The 18,982-nt window shown below is 37.5% G+C and overlaps 1 protein-coding gene across 11 annotated transcripts in view; it reads right to left on the bottom strand.

Annotated features, from left to right (window-relative positions):
* The window catches only part of KIF21A (kinesin family member 21A), a 146,631-nt gene extending 128,393 nt beyond the window's left edge, over nt 1-18,238 (bottom strand). For 10 of the 11 annotated variants that reach the window (XM_081310713.1, XM_081310712.1, XM_081310707.1 and 7 more), the window contains exon 1: nt 17,609-18,237. In XM_081310713.1, the coding sequence (XP_081166839.1) occupies nt 17,609-17,652 (44 nt within the window). In that variant the 5' untranslated portion in view covers nt 17,653-18,237. Of the gene's footprint in view, nt 1-17,608 lie in introns of all 11 variants that reach the window. The other variant, XM_081310709.1, reaches the window with a different exon arrangement.
* Nucleotides 18,239-18,982: the final 744 nt, after the last annotated feature.

Raw genomic sequence — 18,982 nt, forward strand, 5'->3', positions numbered from 1 at the left:
CCTCACTCAGTGTTAGCCCCTTCAGGGTTAAAATTCTTGTCTTGCTCACATCTGTATCCCCAACACCCCAAACACTCTTCCTGGCACATCAGTAGAAGTATTTTTTTAACTGATTTACTAAAGCCTCCCTGATGCTGAATATTAGAGCTGATATGCCTGCCAAGTACATGAGAAGGACAATGAAGAAATAAAAAAGCATATCTCCTTGCTCTTGAATAACTCACAATTCATGTGAGGAAAAAAAAAAAAGTCAAAAGAAACCAACCCCAAATACAATGGTTTATGTAGCAACCTACAAATAAAACTTCTATCATGGAATATAAATTACAGTTACATCTGATGAGGAGCTGTAGGGTTAGCAATGTGGTAGACTTGGTCAGGAAAAGCATCCTTAGGAACAAATAATTGTATGAGGTATGTATGATCAATATCTTTTTACAGATGAGGAAAAAATTCACCCAAGATCAAAAACTAGAAAAGGAAAAAAGCTCAAACAAGTCTTCTGATGTTATAGCCCACCTTCCTCTTAGTCAATAATATTACTGCAACTTCCTTATAACAAGAACTGGCTACTCCAAAAGATACATATAATAGAAGTAAGATTAGATACTAAAAAACAGAGCTATTGGTGGCATCTAAAAGTCTACCAAAGATTTAAGAGCTATCCAACAACAATATTAAAAGTTCAACAGTCCTTGGGTTTTGAGCCTTTCAAAATACGATCATCAGCTTACTGAGAAAAAAAAAAGAAAAAAAAACATAGAAACATAGTCTGGTACCCACAGGAAATTGGGATTGATGAAATAAATACAGAACCACCAGGCACAGTGGTACACGCCCGCCGTAATTCCAGCAATTAGAGAAGCAGAGGTAGGAGGATAGCAAGTTTGAGGATGGCCTGGGCAACTTAGTGAGACTCCCACCGACTTAGGGACACCCTGTCTGAAAAGTAAAAAGGATTAAGATATAGCTCAGTGGTAAAGTGCCCCTGGGTACAGTACTTAGTACAAAAAGAAGAAAGAGAAAAAGGGAGAGAGGAAGAGAAATAGATACATAAGAAAAAAATATGAGTTAACAAAGGAATTTTCTGTATTCAAAATATTCTTAGAAATGGTATATTTTAAGAAATTTCTATAAAGGCTTCCTACATTACTCAGACCAAAGTTGACCACTCAATGAATGTTAATAACCAGCTTTGTGGGAAAAAGGGAACATAGATATGTGTGCATATGCACACACATACACATATGATGTGCTTACTCATGTCCTGGTATGTGTGGATGAGCAGTTGTCAGTATATCTTTGCAATGAATATATGTAGTGAGAATAGGATGAAATTCACAGAAAGGGAATAAAAAACTGAATGAGCACAGAAATTAGAAAAGCATTAGAAAGGATAAATATAGAAGAGAAAGCTAATAAACCAGTGGGATTATGGTAAAGATTAGGAGATTTCAAAGATTAGATTTCACAGTACTTAATTATTAAGAAACATTTACGTTACTATTATGGAAAATACTAAATTGCTTTTATATTTAAAAGTGGCTAATGTGATTACAATTTCTTTAGGGGACTATTCAGATAGCTTGTACCTATAGTGTTCAGACTCATTTTTGATATGTTTCAAGGGAAAGCTATCATATCTTGTATAGAATAAGATTCTCCCAACTGGACTGAGTTCTTAAAGGGCAAAATCCATACCTGATTTCTCTTGCATCTCCCCAGTGAAGTGTGTTGAGTATATTTGATCTCAATAACTAAAAAATTCAGTTTTACTAATTGCAATGCATTGAATTAATCAGAGGAAAATTTCATTGGAATGGTCAGAGATGTGAGCTACTTATTATACTTACAAATTAATTTCTTTAGCTAGCAAAATATACTTAATTAAGTAACTTCTTCCATAGTTACAATGGCTTGGGGTAGCTTTTTTAAATATTTTTACTAAGGCTGTGATGTAAGCCACAGAAGTATTATCCATGTTACACATAGTATCCGAGTCACAGAGAAGTGACACGCTATTTTTCCACAAGGTTACTTTTACATCACCACCACCTGAAAATGAGTCAGTGGCACAAAGAGATTTGAATTCAAAGTTCAGCAGCATTGCTTTCATCACCAAAGTTCATTTTAAAAGATTGCATTGTAAAAGGAAAATTATGTAATATGCATATAAAATAAACATATTTAATAGTCCACAAAAGTCATACAGATGATTGCTTTTGAAAACAGAAATTCCTGTTATTGAATCTTTCATTTTTTTCAATAGAGAATATGGTTCTCTTCAGAATGTACAGGAAACAATACAAATTTGTAAACATCTGTTTTACAGCATGAGCATAGGAAATTTAACTATGATTGTGAAGGATATTTATCCTTAGTTGTATTACTCTGTTTCTATTAGTTATATTCATCATTTTAGGAGCTTATATTTGGATAAGGATGATTCTTCTGCTTTTCAAAGCCAGCAAACAATTCAATTTTACCACTTAATGATCTGCCAGTATATTATAGGTTCATCTGTCATTGCAATGTTTCATTGCATAGCAAGTCAACTTGTGAAAGACACAAAAGGTATCTGTTTCATCAGTTCAATCACAGGTTGGTGATGCAGCTTAGTGGTAGACTGCATGCACCTGTGGGGCCCTGCATCAAAAACAAAAGAAGGTTATCCAGTTTGTTTTCTAAACAGGTTTTTTAAAAAGTGAAATCTCCTCCCCCACCATGATTTAAGTTTCAGGCTTCATTTGTAGAAACCTTATCACTCAGAAACTTGTTTTAAATGCAAACAAAACTAGTCATCAAGTCAAAGGTTTAGGGAACTAATATTAAATAAACAATGAAGATTCAATTATTGAGTAAGGTCCAAAGAAGAAAAGGAAATCACAATACTTGTTTATTGATTTTTTTTCTTATTTAACCAAAGTAATTAAAATTAAAAATAAGCAAAATGATTTCTCTCATCATACAAAAAGGAAATTTTAATCAAATATCTTTTAAGTTAGCAAAAAAAAACTGTCACCTACATCAATCTTTAAAAATTACTTCAAATTAAATATGCCATATAGAAATAGTGAGATGGCCACTATTTATTGATATGCCACATGGAAATAGTGAGATGGTAGTTTCTGTAGAAAAAACTTTGGGGTCTTAATTAAAAAAAAAACTTGTTGGCATAAGTAGAGGTATGCTTAGGTTAATAATAAACTAAGTGATATATTTCAGAGGTTTAAGGATTAACATGCCAGTCAGCTCACCTTTCCAGGTAAGCAGTTAGAAATCAAAAAGCAGCCCCCATGTGCTTAGAGATAAATAGAAAATTCCAGGAGTGTACATGCCAAGGAAGACAAAATTCAGACGACATGGTATTCAAACTGGTTCAGAAAGTAAGATCATCTCAGTCTTGACTTTTGCAAATCAGCACAGTCAGTAAAAGCAAGCCAAGGCAGTGTTCTACTATATAAACACAATGATGATATCTTCCGATGGTGATATCAAGGTCATTTATATGATCTAATATAAATGCACTGTTATCATCCCTTTTCTTCTTCATTAGAGACAGACACAGTAACTTTAACTGAAGACCTGTGAGAGGTTCTATTATAGAAATTGTTTTTTGTAATTTAATCCAAATACTTTTATTGAGGCTTACTGTGTGCCAGGCATTTTTCTGTAGGCATTATAAATATGTCAATCAATTCTCATAACAGTCCTATTATGCTAGGTTTGGATTTGGAGTGCTGCCCAAGCTGGTGGCACTACTGGGAGGCAGTGGAAACATTAGGAGGTGGGGCCTACTGGAAGGAAGTATGCCATTAGAGGTGTGCACTCAACAGGAACATTAGAACTCTGGCACCTTCCTCTCTCTCTTTCTGCTTCCTGGCTACCAGTAGATGAGCAGTTTTCCACATCATGCTTCAACCATAATGTTCTGCCTTGCACAAGTCCGAAGGGAAGGAGCCAAGTGACCATGGATTGAAATCATGGAACTGTGATCCAAAATAAATCTATTCTTCTTTACTTTTATTTTTTTTTCTCCCAATATTGGGGATTGAACCTAAGGCTTTTCTACCACTGAGCTATGACCCCCATCCTATAGGGCCTCTGATCTTATTAAGGGCCCAAGCTAACCTCAAACATACAATCCTTCTGCCTTAGCCTCCAGAGTAGCTGGGATAACAGGGATGAGATACCCAGCTCTTTCTTTTAAGTTGATTTGATCAAGTAATTTGTCACCAAGACAAAAAACTAAAGAACACACCCTTATTATCTCTATATTTCTACTTCATAGTTGAAAGTACCTAGATAAAACTAAAGTTTTATAAACAAGAGCTCACCAAAGAAATAATCCCTACCTTGAATGGGGTCAGAAAAGAAATTATGGTTAGTTACTAGACATTAGCTAGAAGAGGAAAAGAGAAAAAACATTCCTAGTGCAAGTCATTTACAGCACTCTATACACTAAGATTGTTATATACTTAACAATCCTATAGATTGGCACTAACTCCATTTTATAAATGAGAAAACTAAGGCTCAAAAAAGTTAAGTGGTTGTCCTAAAATTTTGAACTCATATATTTTTGACTCTAAAGTCTATGCTATTTTCAATAAGCCATGCTACAAAAGAAAATAAAATTAAGGAAGAGGTGGGAATGAGAAGATGAAACAAAATTAATAAGGAAAACGTCAATAGAAGAAGACAGCAGAACAGAAATCACTAGAGACTAGGGAAGGTAAGGGACAGTAGGGAGAGTGAAGAAGGTACATCACGGGTACCACAACACCCGGTAGGGTGACAACGTGCTCTGGAGTTGATGGCACATAGGGATTTAAAGTCTATGACAATTAGTTATACATTTCAAAATAACTAGAGAAGTTTGAAGGTTCCCAACACATAGAAATAATAGTATTTGAGAAGATGGAAAAACTAATTACCCTGATTTGGTCATTACATATTGTTTACATGTATCAAATTACAATACTGTATCCCATAAAAAGTGTAAATATTATGTCAATAAAAAATAAATAAGGAGGAGCTGGGGTTGTGGCTCAGCGGCAGAGCACTCGCCTAGCACATGCGATCCTCAGCACCACAGAAACAAAAATAAATAAAATGAAGATATTAAAAAAAGAAAGAAAAATAAATAAATAAGGAACGGAAAGTTAGAAAAAGAAAGGGGAGATCAACCAGCTCTTAGCAACTACTTGATAGATATTGAGTAAGATAATACTGTTGCCACAAAGCCCCAATGCTTTGTACCCTACAAGACAGGGCTGCCAGGAGTAGAGAACCAAAAAGCCAGGATGGCTACTTGATTTCAAGAATGAACATGCAAAATTCCTTCTCATATTCTTCTTCTTCCCTACTTTCCCCGCATTTTCAGTGATGCTGCTGTGAGAAAAAACATGCCTGACTCACCTAGATGTGCCAGTCCCATATAGAACAATTTCAGTGCATATACCAGTAGCTTGGCCTAGACTAGCACACAGTCTATGGGCTACTTTAGCAAAATAAGATGCTATATATATATTGTAAGGACACAGCAGAATCCAATAGGACATTTTTTATATTAATGCAACATTAGGCACAGTTCAAGACTGACCAAGAAGTTCCATTTCAAAGTGACAATCAACAGAGCTTTAGATATGGATTTAAAACTTCAAAGCTTCTTGACAAACTCATATATCTCTTTTGACCAAAATGTTATAGGAACAACTTGAGAATCTTTTTCATCAACTTAAATTTGGGGAAAATTTCAATTTATTTTCGTTCATTAACACGTCTTACACAATATTAGCTAAGTTTATTCAACTTCTTCGTGAATTTTATGTGTTGGGGTGCATGTGTATATGTGTATGTGTCACATTAATCTCATATCAAAATCACAGTTTCTTAATCTCAGGTGGCTTTAGTCTCAAAACATACTGGAGTCTCCTCAGGTGACTTTAGTCTCAAAACATACTGGAGTCTCCTGGTGAAGAAGAGAGTAGTGCAATTAGCCTGTCTGGAGGCTGGGGTGACAAGGAAGTGAAGTGGGGTCCACAGGTGACCTAGATTAGATCAATGACAGTACATGTATATTGGTGGTAACTCTCAGTTTTGAAGGGTTCACATTAGTTGAAGGAGATCCCAGATGAAATAAAAGAGTACAATTCTTGCCACAGAAAAGGGGCTTTTCATAAGTGCATTTAATCAAATGTGTTTGGAATCTAGATATGGGGAAAGGGACATAAGTCAGGAAACTAAGACAGAAGCCAAGTCTGGACAAATAAAATAAAATAAGAGATTAAAGGGAACACTATGACCCAAAAGCACAGGCAAAATCAATAGTAAGTTAGCAGCAAAACAAATTTTAGAGTAGTAGGTCATTAAGGCAAAAAAAAAAAAAAATAAAACTGCTATTATTTATTTGTAGCTTTATATAGGTCTGACTCAAAAAACTCAGAGGAACTAAGTCTGCCCATTTAGGGCACCAATGACTCCAACTGAAAAAAGATAAGGAAAACAGAAATTCAAATGTAACATATAAAGAAGTCTCCTGATTTAGGTATTGATATTCAACACTGCCATAGATTAGAATCACTCATGATAGTTCTTTAAAAAATGCTAATGGCAATAATCTTACTAAAGACCAACGAACTCAGATTTTCTACAGTGGGGCAAGGCGGAGGCAGACACAATGTTTCAGTTTTTGCTTTTGTTTTTACTTATCCTATGATCTACTTAACCAGAGTTCAGAGTCAATGAAGTCATTTTGATAAGTTTTTCTCTTCTTCTAGACAAAAAATGGTAACATCAAAAAAATGACAGTAATAATTATCATTTGGAAAACGTTTACTAAGTGCCAATAATATAAGGGTTTTAATGCATTTAATTCTTACAACAAACATATTAAGTAGGTATTATTTTCACTTATTTAGCTCATATAAGTTTTCAATATTTGTTCAGCTCCTATAGACATTGAATTAAGCATTATTTTCATTCATAATGATGTACTAAAAGGGATGAAAATTTTGGAACATGATTGGAGATAACTTTTACCACTATTAACAAATTTATACTGATTCATCCTCATGAATATCCAGTCCCTGCTTCTAAACAGCAACATTTATAGTAACTATAAAGGTTATGTTAAAAAGTAGGAAAGCTGAGAAGTCCATCCAGGCACCAAACTCACAACTTTGTCCTTACTAGCAGCACACTGAAATCAAATGGACTTACATATCACACTATTCACAGGACCCAATAACATATAATATCTTTATGACAATTTTTAAACAGAATGAGGTAGGATTCTAATATTGAAAGATATCAGACAAGCCAGGCACAGATGGCCCACACCTGTACTTCCTGCAACCCAGAAGACTGAGGCAAGAGGATCACAATTTCAAGACTAGCCTCAGCAACTTAGTAAAACCATGTCTCAAAAGCTAAAATGGGGCAAGGGATGTAGTTCAGTGGTTAAGTCCCCCTGGATCCAGTCCCTAGTACCAAAAGAATAAAATAAAATAAAGATATAAAATAGACCACAAAAGTGGTATCAAAACATGCTCAAATTTAAAAGTGCAAAATCATCGAAAGCCCTTGAGTTACTCTGTTGAGAGCTACAATAACAGAACACATATAACATGTAAATTAAAAATTATGATGATTTATAGCATGCTAATGTAAAATTAAGAACCAACTAAAGAACTCTGTCTCAAAGACAGCTCAATCTACTACAAAGGTAACAGAAGGTCCAATTATGCTTATGCAGCAAAATAGATAAGAATATAATCAAGGAAAAATGGAATCTCTTGCCAATCTAAGGACAAGTTGGCAAACTAAAATTCAAAAGTATCATACTGTATTGACTAAATTGACACCCAAAGTGTCACAGATGTCACATTTAAATTAAGGAAACTTAAATGGCAGGCCAAATAACCAGGAATTAAATTTGTAATTTCAACTTTAATCAGCAGTTGACAACTTCCATTTTAGGGTAGGACACATACAGACTAAATGACCAACAGGCAACCCAAACAAAAGAGCTTTGGTTTGAAGAGAGGGAAAAAAGAAAGAAAGCAAGCACCAATTTTCAAAGGTCATGGAATGATTATGGACCTGTGTTTGCTGTGTTTGGCTTACCATCTGTTGGTCAAATGTCTATAGAATTCTAATACATTATATCCTAATATAGATATAGGCAGTGAAAAGTTAATACTCAATATCAATGCAATATCAATGCTTTCTGAAAAGCATCCCCAGTACCAAACATTTGGTGAGCAACACTATCCCTCATTTTTTGATTCCAGGAAATAGTCGTTTACAGTCAGTGCTCATCAGTGCAAATGAGAACATTATCCAGAGTTGTAGGAGACAGCACAAGTCTTAGAATAATAAAATTAGTGTGCTTATTAAATAATAAAGGCTAGCCAATTATATTACTATTTGATATACTGAATTTAATACATAAAGTACAGAATCATAGAAATAAAGCATATGATATACAATATTTAGCACATTACTCAAAATTTCCATATGCATAAAGTAGTGAATATTAGGCTACAATAGGGCATACATATATATGTATGTATATTTCTGTGTCATTCATAGTGGCTCAAATAATAGACACTCAAAAAAAAGAATAGATAACAAGTACGTTTAAAGCATTTTACAGATTCAAGTTATGGGTCACACATTAGAGAATGACTAATCCAATCGCTGGAGTTTGGAACATTACCAACATGCCCATGGTTGATTATACAAATTCATCTCTAATCGTATTACTACCTGGGTTTGTAAAAAAAAAAAAAAAAAAGGATTTTCCAATGCTTTCACGTGGTTGTCTCTTTTGATCCTTTCCCAAATGCACTGAAGTAGGTGAAGAACTGCCTAGCCAAGACCAAGTTCATCAGGGTAAGAATCCTGATTAAAACAGTTTTGTGACCATCCCGTGCTCATTGTATTACATCTCACTACCCTTAATAACTTTAATACCTCCAGTTTCTGTAATACTAGCACACAGTGTAAATTTAATAATTATGAAAAAAATAAATTCTGATCCAAAAAAATAAATAAAATTAGAAGGAATACAAGTGAAGTTCCAGATGCCCTATGCCTCATTAGTACCTTATATGATCATATCACTTAATTAACTACAGCTTGACTCTCCAAAGCCTCTTACTCCTCTTTGCTAAAAGAAAAAAAGAACAAACTTATTTAGACAACCTCTGACATTGTAGCCATATAAGAGAATGTGAATATCTACTCTGAAAAACATATAATTTCCTTCATCATGTTCAGAGATTTGTGATACTGTCATGACAAAGTGACAGACACAACTCTCCAAAGTTAAGAAAAATGTCAAATCCAATTTCAAAAACTAAAATCTTAACTGAGATCTTAACTGAGATCCAAAAGTAAGAAATAAATTGTCCTTGATTTTTTTAGCCTCTGCTAGGGTCTCATGATGCTTACCTTTCCACAACCACACTTGAACATTTTTTGTTTTTTCCCTTTTACTAAAGAAACAGATGGAGTTGAAGAGTCATCCAAGAACACTGACTCTGTGGTTAATTCTTGAATGACTGTCAGTCTAATCTGGACATGTAGATATCTACTTGTTTCATGTCATAACCCCAATTTCCTTCAAATGTTCTACTCTAATACTGCTGTCAATACATTAGTACCTTCTTTTGAAAAAGAATATTCTATTTCAGAGACAAGAAGAATCATATAAGGAAGGGCTGTGCCCTGATCCTCAAAGACAAAAATTTCTCTGCATGGGAAAAGTTTTTAAAAGCTCTGTGTAGAGGTGGAACATAGAAGACTTTTTGTATGACAGGCCTCTGTTACAATCAAAATGGGTCATAATCTTTATTCTCTCTGAAATAAAGAAAGAAAAGGAGAAGATGATTTAAAAGCCTAAGAACCACTAGTGAAGTAACATGGAAAAGAAGGTCATTTTAAACCACCCAGATTTCTATGTCAAATTCCACTCTAGATTCTCATAAGCAGGCTTCACCCACCCCCACTTCCCAACCACCTTCCCTATAGTGAGACCATTTTTACTGGCAGTGAGAGCATTAGAACTCACCTGTTAAATGAAACTTTTATGACTGTTTAAGGAATTCAAACTGTAGGATCCCTCCCACACACTCTCCTTTTCTTTCTCTTTTTCCTTCAATATTAAAGGGATTCTATTTCTGGGATGCCGGCTAGCAAAACATGAAGTCCTAGAAAATACAAAGCACTTATCAACAGAAAACAGGAGCTGCTAGTTTTGTAACCTCAAGCAATTCCTTCTAGTTCTTCAGACCTCCATTGTCACCACTATCTCAAAAAAAAAGGGTGTGGGTGGGACCTTGACCAGGTAGTTCTTTCAAGGTGCCTTTTAGTTTTAAAACTACTTTGTCAATAATTACAGGGGTACTAAAAATTATGTTAACTATATAAATTTTTTAAGTTTAAAAAAAAAACACATTTGAGGACAAAGGAACCTCCAGTATAATTCTTAAACATCCAGAAAGATCTTATAATAATCACAGAGTGTCATAAAAGAGTGTCATAAAAATTGTCCCCCCCACCCTTTGCTTGGCTGTCATTTGCTCCAAACAAAGCCTCAGCCATGAGAAAACTATTTTAATACTCTGAGAAGATTAAATAGTTAATCCACTGGGAAACTAGGATGAAAGATAGAATTCATAGATCTCATTTTCAGAAGGAAATACTGAATAGAATAACAAACAAATTTGTCATGCATAAAAATTATCCCAATGATACACAGTATACAAACACTGTCTGTTATCTGGCATGCATCTTCCTTCATAATCTGAAACTTTTACTATCAGGTAATATCTGATTTTGACAGAAAATAACCATTTCTAAGTGAAATTCTTACATGTGAGTTGTTTGTTACACATCTTGGGGGGAAACATCCATAATAACAAATATTCCAAGTCAATTTCTTTCAGAAAAAAAAAAATTGATGAGAATTGGAAGATTATAGTATTAACTAGATACTAAGATAATTTCTGCTTTCATGGCTTCACTGAACTGGAATTTCTAGTGCATCATTCACTACCCCATAATTATGCATCAAAATATCAACCAATTAGAAGGTAAGATGGCAAGAGCTCAAGGGGCAGTAATAATTAAACATGAAACCTTGCAGTTCCATGCAGTTCCAAATAATAAACAGATCCACCACACTTTTTAAACTTATTAAACCATATTTGAAGAAAAAGAATCATCTCATGTTTTATAATTAAATGATTTCATTGACTTCAACTCACATCATCTGCCAGCTCTTTGTCTTCTCTCTTTTATCTCTATTATGTTTAGAGCCTGATACAAAGGCATACAGGTAAAATACGGATATCAAGTAGGACATAATGTCCTTATCCTCCTAATGCATAGGCTGTGGAGTTCAATTTGTGTATGAAATATATTTGAAAGCAGGGCACATTTTTTAAAAATAATTGTTTTTAAAAAAATGTTTGAGCCGGGTGCAGTGGCGCATGCCTGTAATCCCAGTGTCTGGAGGATCATGAGTTCAAAGCCAGCCTCAAAAAATGGCAAGGTGCTAAGCAACTCAGCGAGACCCTGTGTCTAAATAAAATACAAAATAGCACCTGGAATGTGGCTCAGTGGTTGAGTGCCCCTGAGTTCAATCCCTGGTACCCACCCAAAAAAATAAATAAATAAATAAAAGTTTGAACAACAACAAAAAATGCTAGCTGGGTACAGTAGTGCATACCTGTAATCCCAGCAACTAGGGAGGTTAAGGCAGGAGAATTCCAAGTTCAAAGCCAGCCTCAGCAATTCAGCAAGGCCCTAAGCACATTAGCAAGGCCCTGTCTCAAAATAAAACACACACACAAAAGGGCTGGAGAGGTGGCTCAGTGGTTAAGCGCCCCTGGGTTCAATCCCTGGTACCAGAAAACAAACAACAACAAAATGCTGTTGCAAAACAAGAAGAAAGCCAAGAGCAGCAGGGAACACCTATAGTCCCAGTGACTTGAGGGGCTGAAGCAGGAGGATCTCGAGTTCCAGACTAGCTAACTTAGTGAAACCTTAGGTAACTTAATGATTTTGTCTCAAAATCAAAAATAAAAACAGCTGGGGATGTAGCTTAGTGATAAAGAGTCCCTGGGTTCAATCCTCAATGCCAAAATGAAAAAGAGAAACATTAAAAAAAAACAAACTATTACATTTCATTTCTAGTTTGTGCTGTTGGTTCTATTTTATGTTAGTTCTAACACATTTTGTGCATTTAAACAGCCTTGTTCTGTTAGGTATAAGCTCTGTTGAAGCAAGGACCATGTGTGTCATGTGCGTTGCAGTAGGAAAGGGTCTAGTTCACAGTATGTACTTCATAAATATTTGATACATGAAGGAACAAACAAATAGCCAAACACCAAATAACCATCTGTTTCCATGAACTAAATGTTACCTGGAAGCCTTGCTCATCTACATTTTCTAAACATTACATTGTTTCAAATGACTTTCTTCCACATGTATCATTAATGTTTCAGTCTGAAATGTTTATTAAGTGAAATGTTTTTAAAACATTTGGAAATACGTTTGAGAACATAGTAATAGATTTCAGAAACCTAAGTTTGAGTTCCAATTTCAATACTTAGTGATGCACAAGCCCTGAAGAGATCACCCAGTGTATTTGAGACTCACTTTTTCCTCTGTGAAATAAAGATAATATCTGTCCAGGCTACCTCATAGGATTTTAATAAAAGTTAAATAAAAAATCATTCATTATCACAAACAGAATGGTTTATGTGGTTTTACTTCTTTCCTAGTAACAAAAGAAGCTCAAGCCAAAATAGGAAAAATCCAGTTGGAAGAGTTAAAATAATTCCCTCCTGGTCCACAGTGAGGTATCATCAGCGCCAACAGTTAGAGTAACAAAAACAATTATAATTGCACTTAATACATGGCATGCACAAAGACCTGATAACCTTTCTTAGCTTTAGGATGCCATCACAGCATGGAGGAAAGCACAGGGAGGTCACATTGCAAATGAGTGCCAATGACAGATCTAAAACAGCTTCTGATAGTCCAATCAGACCTTAAGGTTGTTGAGCAGTGCTACTTCTTAAAAGTGCTTCAGTAAGGTAAAAATACAGCAAACTGAAACACACACTAGATTACATTATACACTAACCAAAACCCACCATCAAGGATACATAGTTGTGCCAAAGCCAAGCAAGGAAATTTTTGTTACCCGACACAATAACGTGTAAACACAATGGTACTTCCTGTGTCTTCATTTTTAGCCAGCTCTCAACATATTTTGCAACCTAAAGATCTTGAAAAAATTTACAAATTTGTTGTGTCAGCCTTCACAGAAAGGGGAACGGACATGTCATCCCATGTCTTAGATTTTCAACTCAAAATGTTTAATTGATTTTATCACTTTGAGTTAACTGACTAGTTCTAAAGTCAGTATGCTTCAATAATGAGAATATACACTATACTTCATTGTTCACTGTTGTTGATGATGTCTATCTAAGCATCTGTTCAGTTTATTTTCTAGGAAATCAGCCACCATACTGAGTCTACAATCAATGCCTTTGTAATCCTATTCACCTTAAGGAAAAACTATTGCTATTAAGTCTATTTTGCATATATGTACATATATATATATATATATATGTATATTTGGAGGGGTAATAGGGATTGAACTCAGGGGCACTCAACCACTGAGCCACATTTTCAGCCCTACTTTGTATTTTATTTAGACACAGGGTCCCAATGAGTTGCTTAGCACCTTGCCGTTGTTGAGGTTGCCTTTGAACTCGTGATCCTACTGTCTAAGCCTCCTTCAGACTGGCTTTGAAATCCAGTGTATGTATTACACTAAAAGCACATGTCAAATTAGAGACAAAATTTTCTTGAGAACTATGTTATCAGCATTTAGATTTCATGAACTTTAAATTGAAAAAGTAAAATCAGAGATTGGGATGGTAGCTCAGTGGTAGAGTGCTCACCTAGCATGTATGAGTCACTGAGTTTGACTCTCAGCACCGCATATAAATAAATAAAAATAAAGGTCCACCAACAACTAAAAAAGAAAAGTTTTTTTTTAAAGTAAAACCACATAAACCAATTTATTTCAAGTATACTTAAAAGTTTGTAGTAACTGGAGCTGGGGCTAGGGCTGATCGTACAGCAGTAGCCTAGTACAAGTGAGGCCCTGGGTTCCATCCTCAGCACCACATTAAAATAAAGGTATTGTGTCCAACTACAACTAAAAAATAAAATATTAAAAAATTTCTAGTAATTGGATTAAAGAATAGTTTTTAATTTTAAATTAAATTTTTAGTTCCTTAATCATAATTCAGGAGCTCAACAGCCACATGATGTTGGACAACAGGACTGTATTCTGAATCCATACCTACTGCAATGAAAGATGTCATGCAGAACACCTGAAATATACTCTGCAAAAGATATTTTCAGAAATTGAATTCAAAATGTTCTCCTTGGTTTGATGCAGTGGTGCAGGTCTATAATCCCAGTGATTCAGGAAGCTGAAGCAGAAGGATTCCAAGTTCAAGTCTATATGTTCAACTGGGCAACTTAGTAAAATCCTGTCTCAAATTAAAAAAATAAAAAGAACTGGGGATGTAGCTCAGTGGTAGAGCATTTCTGGGTTCAATCACTGGTACCACAATAGGAGAAAAATATGTTCTCCCTAAATGAGAAATGTCTTAATGTCTTTTTCCTAAAATCTTATATGATCCAAGCACTTACTTTGAAAAACTCAGTCATCAGCTTTAACATACTGATAAGTCTCTACATCTAATAAAACACAAGCCTTCATGACATCAGTGCATTTAAACAGTCAACTGTTATTACATTATTCACTGATGGCAAAGGGTAAGTCAAATACCTCGTTGATAATGTGCACAGATAGAAAATTTTGTGGTCATTTATTTATCCTGCTGACAAAGCTTGCCACAAACTAGGGAGAAGGATGGGATGATGTTAGAAAGATTCTGAGGGAATATTTCAGTTGATTTAAGTTCAGGTCCTCTCTTTTCTGAGCTCTTCCTTTTCTCGTAATGTCAAGATATGAATAATGTGTCAAAGCCACTCATTTGTAATTGAACTAATACAGTTCCAGGAAAAAGCACTTGACCTTAAGCTAAGTAAAATTCTGCAACACAGGTTCTTGCTTCTCACCTATATAGGGTTAATGATTAAGAACTTGGGCTATAGAGTCAAGCCCTTTGGGTTGGAACCTTATGTCTTCCATTTGCTACCATTTTGACTTGATTATCTTTCTGTGCCCCATGAGTAAAATGGCCATACAAATAACAGGACCTAAGTTATATAGTATTATGATAAATAAATGAGATTTTTACCTGATATAAAACATCTCAATAAACTTTTTTTCTTCGCAGTACAAGGAATTGAACCCAGGGGTGCTCTACTACTAAGCTACATCATTCCCAGTCCTTTTCATTTTTTATTTTGATACAAATCAAGATAAGTTCCAGAGGCAGACCGCCTTCTTGTGATCCTCTTGCCTCAGCCTCCTAAATAGCTGAGATTACAGGCATTAACCACCATGCCCAATTACAATATAAAATACCATAACATACATCCTGATTCTAATACACGGTATATGTGCAATTACTATTACTATTTTAGCTTAGAACTCAGAATAACGGATATGGGATATATGTTCAATAAATATTTAAGTGAATAACATATGTCCAAGCACTTTATAAATAGTAAAATGCTAGGTAAGCATAAACAATTTTTATCCTATATAAAGTAAGTTTAGAGAATAGCTCTGTTCAGACCACAGAACAATGTATTTAATGGAAAAATATCCCCAATTTTGCCAAAGTGAATCTTCACAATGTGGCTTACTAGGTTCTGTTAAAGTTTTTATAAAATCTTTGCCCCCAAATCAGATCCACACTCATTTGTCTAAAAAGTGCTAACATACCAAAGCCAAATATAAGTTATTTATTAGTTAATATTATTTTAGGTTCATCCATGGCTCTGCTCACCTCTGCTGGAAGGGATACCAGAATATACACATAAAAAGCTCAAGTCTCTAAATATGTTTTTTCTCAAGGATAAATTTTCTGTTTTTATTAATATTCCATGATCAGATCTTTTAACAAAACTGCCTATTACTGGCCTTCCAGTTTTTTTTCCCCAGCCAGGTACAGTCATTAATCTGTATTATAAGGCCAAAAGAAAGGTAGTAACTGTGAAGAGGAGAAACAAGCTAACAATGGATAAGTAGCCCTGGAATAACCAAAAGGCTGACTTAAAACTTCAAAGCTTTGTAACAGGTGATTCTAAACAGTCATAAAACTGTCACCTCCATGGGTGGTAATTTCCTCCTATGTAAAATAAGGATATATTTTTAAAATCTTTCAAATTCATGCTATTATTTAAGTTGATTAAAGATACAAAGTACATAAAACTGCCATTTCTATGCCTAATGAAGATTTGTCACTAAAATGACAACTATAGAAATGTTTACATGATGAAATTTTTAAAATGATTTTCCAGAAAGGTACAAGAGTGGAAGATTTTTAGTGAATTCTGAATTTCCTGGGGGACTGATTATTTTTATAATCCAGAAAGTACAAATAAAGAGAAATGAATTAACAATGGGATACCAGAGCAGTGAAAGCCACGCACTTGCTCTATGATGAATGCTTCATTAATTTTTTAAACACTGTGATGATGTTGCAATTTTCCAAGAGCAACTGTCAGAGGTCTTTCCTTTTGATATGTATCACAACAGTCTAAATTACATTGAATACTAGTGTATCTGTCATTGACCAAAATGCAAGTTTGATGTATCTAGTGTTTCAAAGTTCACACCCACGCATTGTATAATGTTACTGTTATATTGTATCTGCTATGCTTACCTGCAGGATATTTCACCCAGTCACCCATTTAACCCGTGATCTTGCTGAATAATTTTCTTCCCTGTATAAATGTATCACGGGTGAATTTTACCTTAAATATGACTCCTATTCCAACACCTAAGAGGCCAGATCTGTCTCAGGCCCATATACTTGGGTGCATCTCGTTCCCCGGGATGCTTACTAAGATGTTCCATTTGCATGGACTTCCAGAACCCGAGTGGGCTCCTCGATCTCAAGCCCTGTCAGTCTGATGCTTTGTCTCCTGCCTCAGAAGGCCAGAGCTGCAAGCACACGTATGACAGACACTCTATAAATAATAAAAAGAACACCACAGTCCAGCAGAGAGGCAGCTCCTCCAGGCAACGCCAAGCAGGCGATCGCCGGAGGAGGCCAAACCTGAGGCGATTGTTCCTCTGGTGCGGGACCCAGCTGGGGCGGACTGCGACCGCTTCTTCCCCCGAGGGGTCAGGACGCCCCCGGGGACCCGCGCCACACAGCCGCCGACCACCTGCAAACGCCCACCTTATGAAGGCGGCCACGCGCACCAGGCCAGCGGGGACCCGCTGCCTCAGTTTCCACAGCGGCCTTGGCGGGCTGGACGTCACTCAGGTCACGCACCGGCAGCCGGTGCCCAGGCCACAGCAGGTCCTCCCCGCGCCCTCAGCCCTAGGACAGCCCACCGCCCGCAGTCCGGTGCTTGTCCTCACCTGACAGCCACCCGCACGGAGCTCTCGTCTGGGGCGCCCCACATGTTGGCGGCGGGCGGCGGCGGGGTCCCTGGGCCTCTGCACCGCAGAACTGAGGCGCCGCCGGAGCCGCAGAGCTCGGGCGCAGGAGGCTGGGGCGGTAGGGGGCGGCCGGCTCACCTCCGCCGCGCTACAGCCATGTTGGGCGACTGAATGGAAAGGTGGCGGCGGCGCTGAGGCAGCAGGAGGAGGAGGTGATTCACGGCTCGCGGGCGCCCGCCCCTTCTCCCCGGCTCATCCCCCAGGTTCTGGGGCGGGGACGTAGCGCGCTTGAATGGCTAGTGCCGCGGCCCGGGAGCGAGCAGGCCGCCGCCGGCCTCCTGGCGGCCAAGTAATGCGCCCTGCCCCCTCCGACGGGGACGCGGCCTCCCAGCGGCAAGCCAGGGGACTCCACGCCCGCCCGGGCGCTCAGGGCTCCGCGCCCCGCACTGCGTCAGCGACGGCCGCAGAGCCGCGCCCCACCTCGCCCTCCCCCAGCCTGCGCCCCGCCCTGCCCTCCGCTGGGCACTGCCTGGTGCTGCTGGGCAGGGAGGCGCGCGGGGGAGGGTGCCCGCCCCAATGCCCACGCCCGCGGGCGACCGGCCGGTGCACCCTTCCAGGCGCTTCTGTGAAGCAGCCAGTGCACGTCCTGGTGCCTGGATTCACCCGCTCACCAGGAACCAACCAGCTGCTGCTCTGGATCTGCTTTGTTTCCACCGTAGCCCTATTGTCTTCTTTTCATCTTGGACTTTGACCCCCTTCCCTAGCCCTCCCTCCCTGGAGTCAGTCATTCATGCTAAACTGGCTCCCTGGTCTGTCCCCTGTCTCTGGACAGCTGGGCTGTTTTGCAGCCCAGCGCCCATTTACCAGCTCGTGTGGAATATGGAAATGATTTACTCTCAGATTCCTGAATGCGTTTCTGTTCAATCATTTGTGCACTGGTAAATGAACTACACCCTGGTACTGCCAAGTGTTCCCATAACTGAATATCCATCAAAACAGCTGTGTAGTAAATCCTTCCAAACTGAGTTTCTTTCCCAGTTGGACCTCAAAAAGCGCCTCCCAATCCCAGGATTCTATCCACACTGTTCAATTGTGGTTTCTGCTTGTCACTATTGTCCTTCCACATGCCTTTACATAGCTCTGTGGAAACAGCCTTTATTAGCTTTGCCACAGAATATCTTTTGTAGACTGCCCCATACATATCTATAAATAAACATGTGGGTTCACACAAAACAGTATAACAGATTAAATGGCACTATTCAAATAAAGTCACTGCCCAAGTACATAAAATCATATACCTCATCGTCCTACTCAGCAGTTAGAGCAGCGTGGGTCAGAGGAGGCAGCACACCT

The sequence above is a fragment of the Spermophilus citellus genome (assembly GCF_964194105.1).
Source record: "Spermophilus citellus genome assembly, chromosome: 10".
NCBI lineage: Eukaryota > Metazoa > Chordata > Mammalia > Rodentia > Sciuridae > Spermophilus > Spermophilus citellus.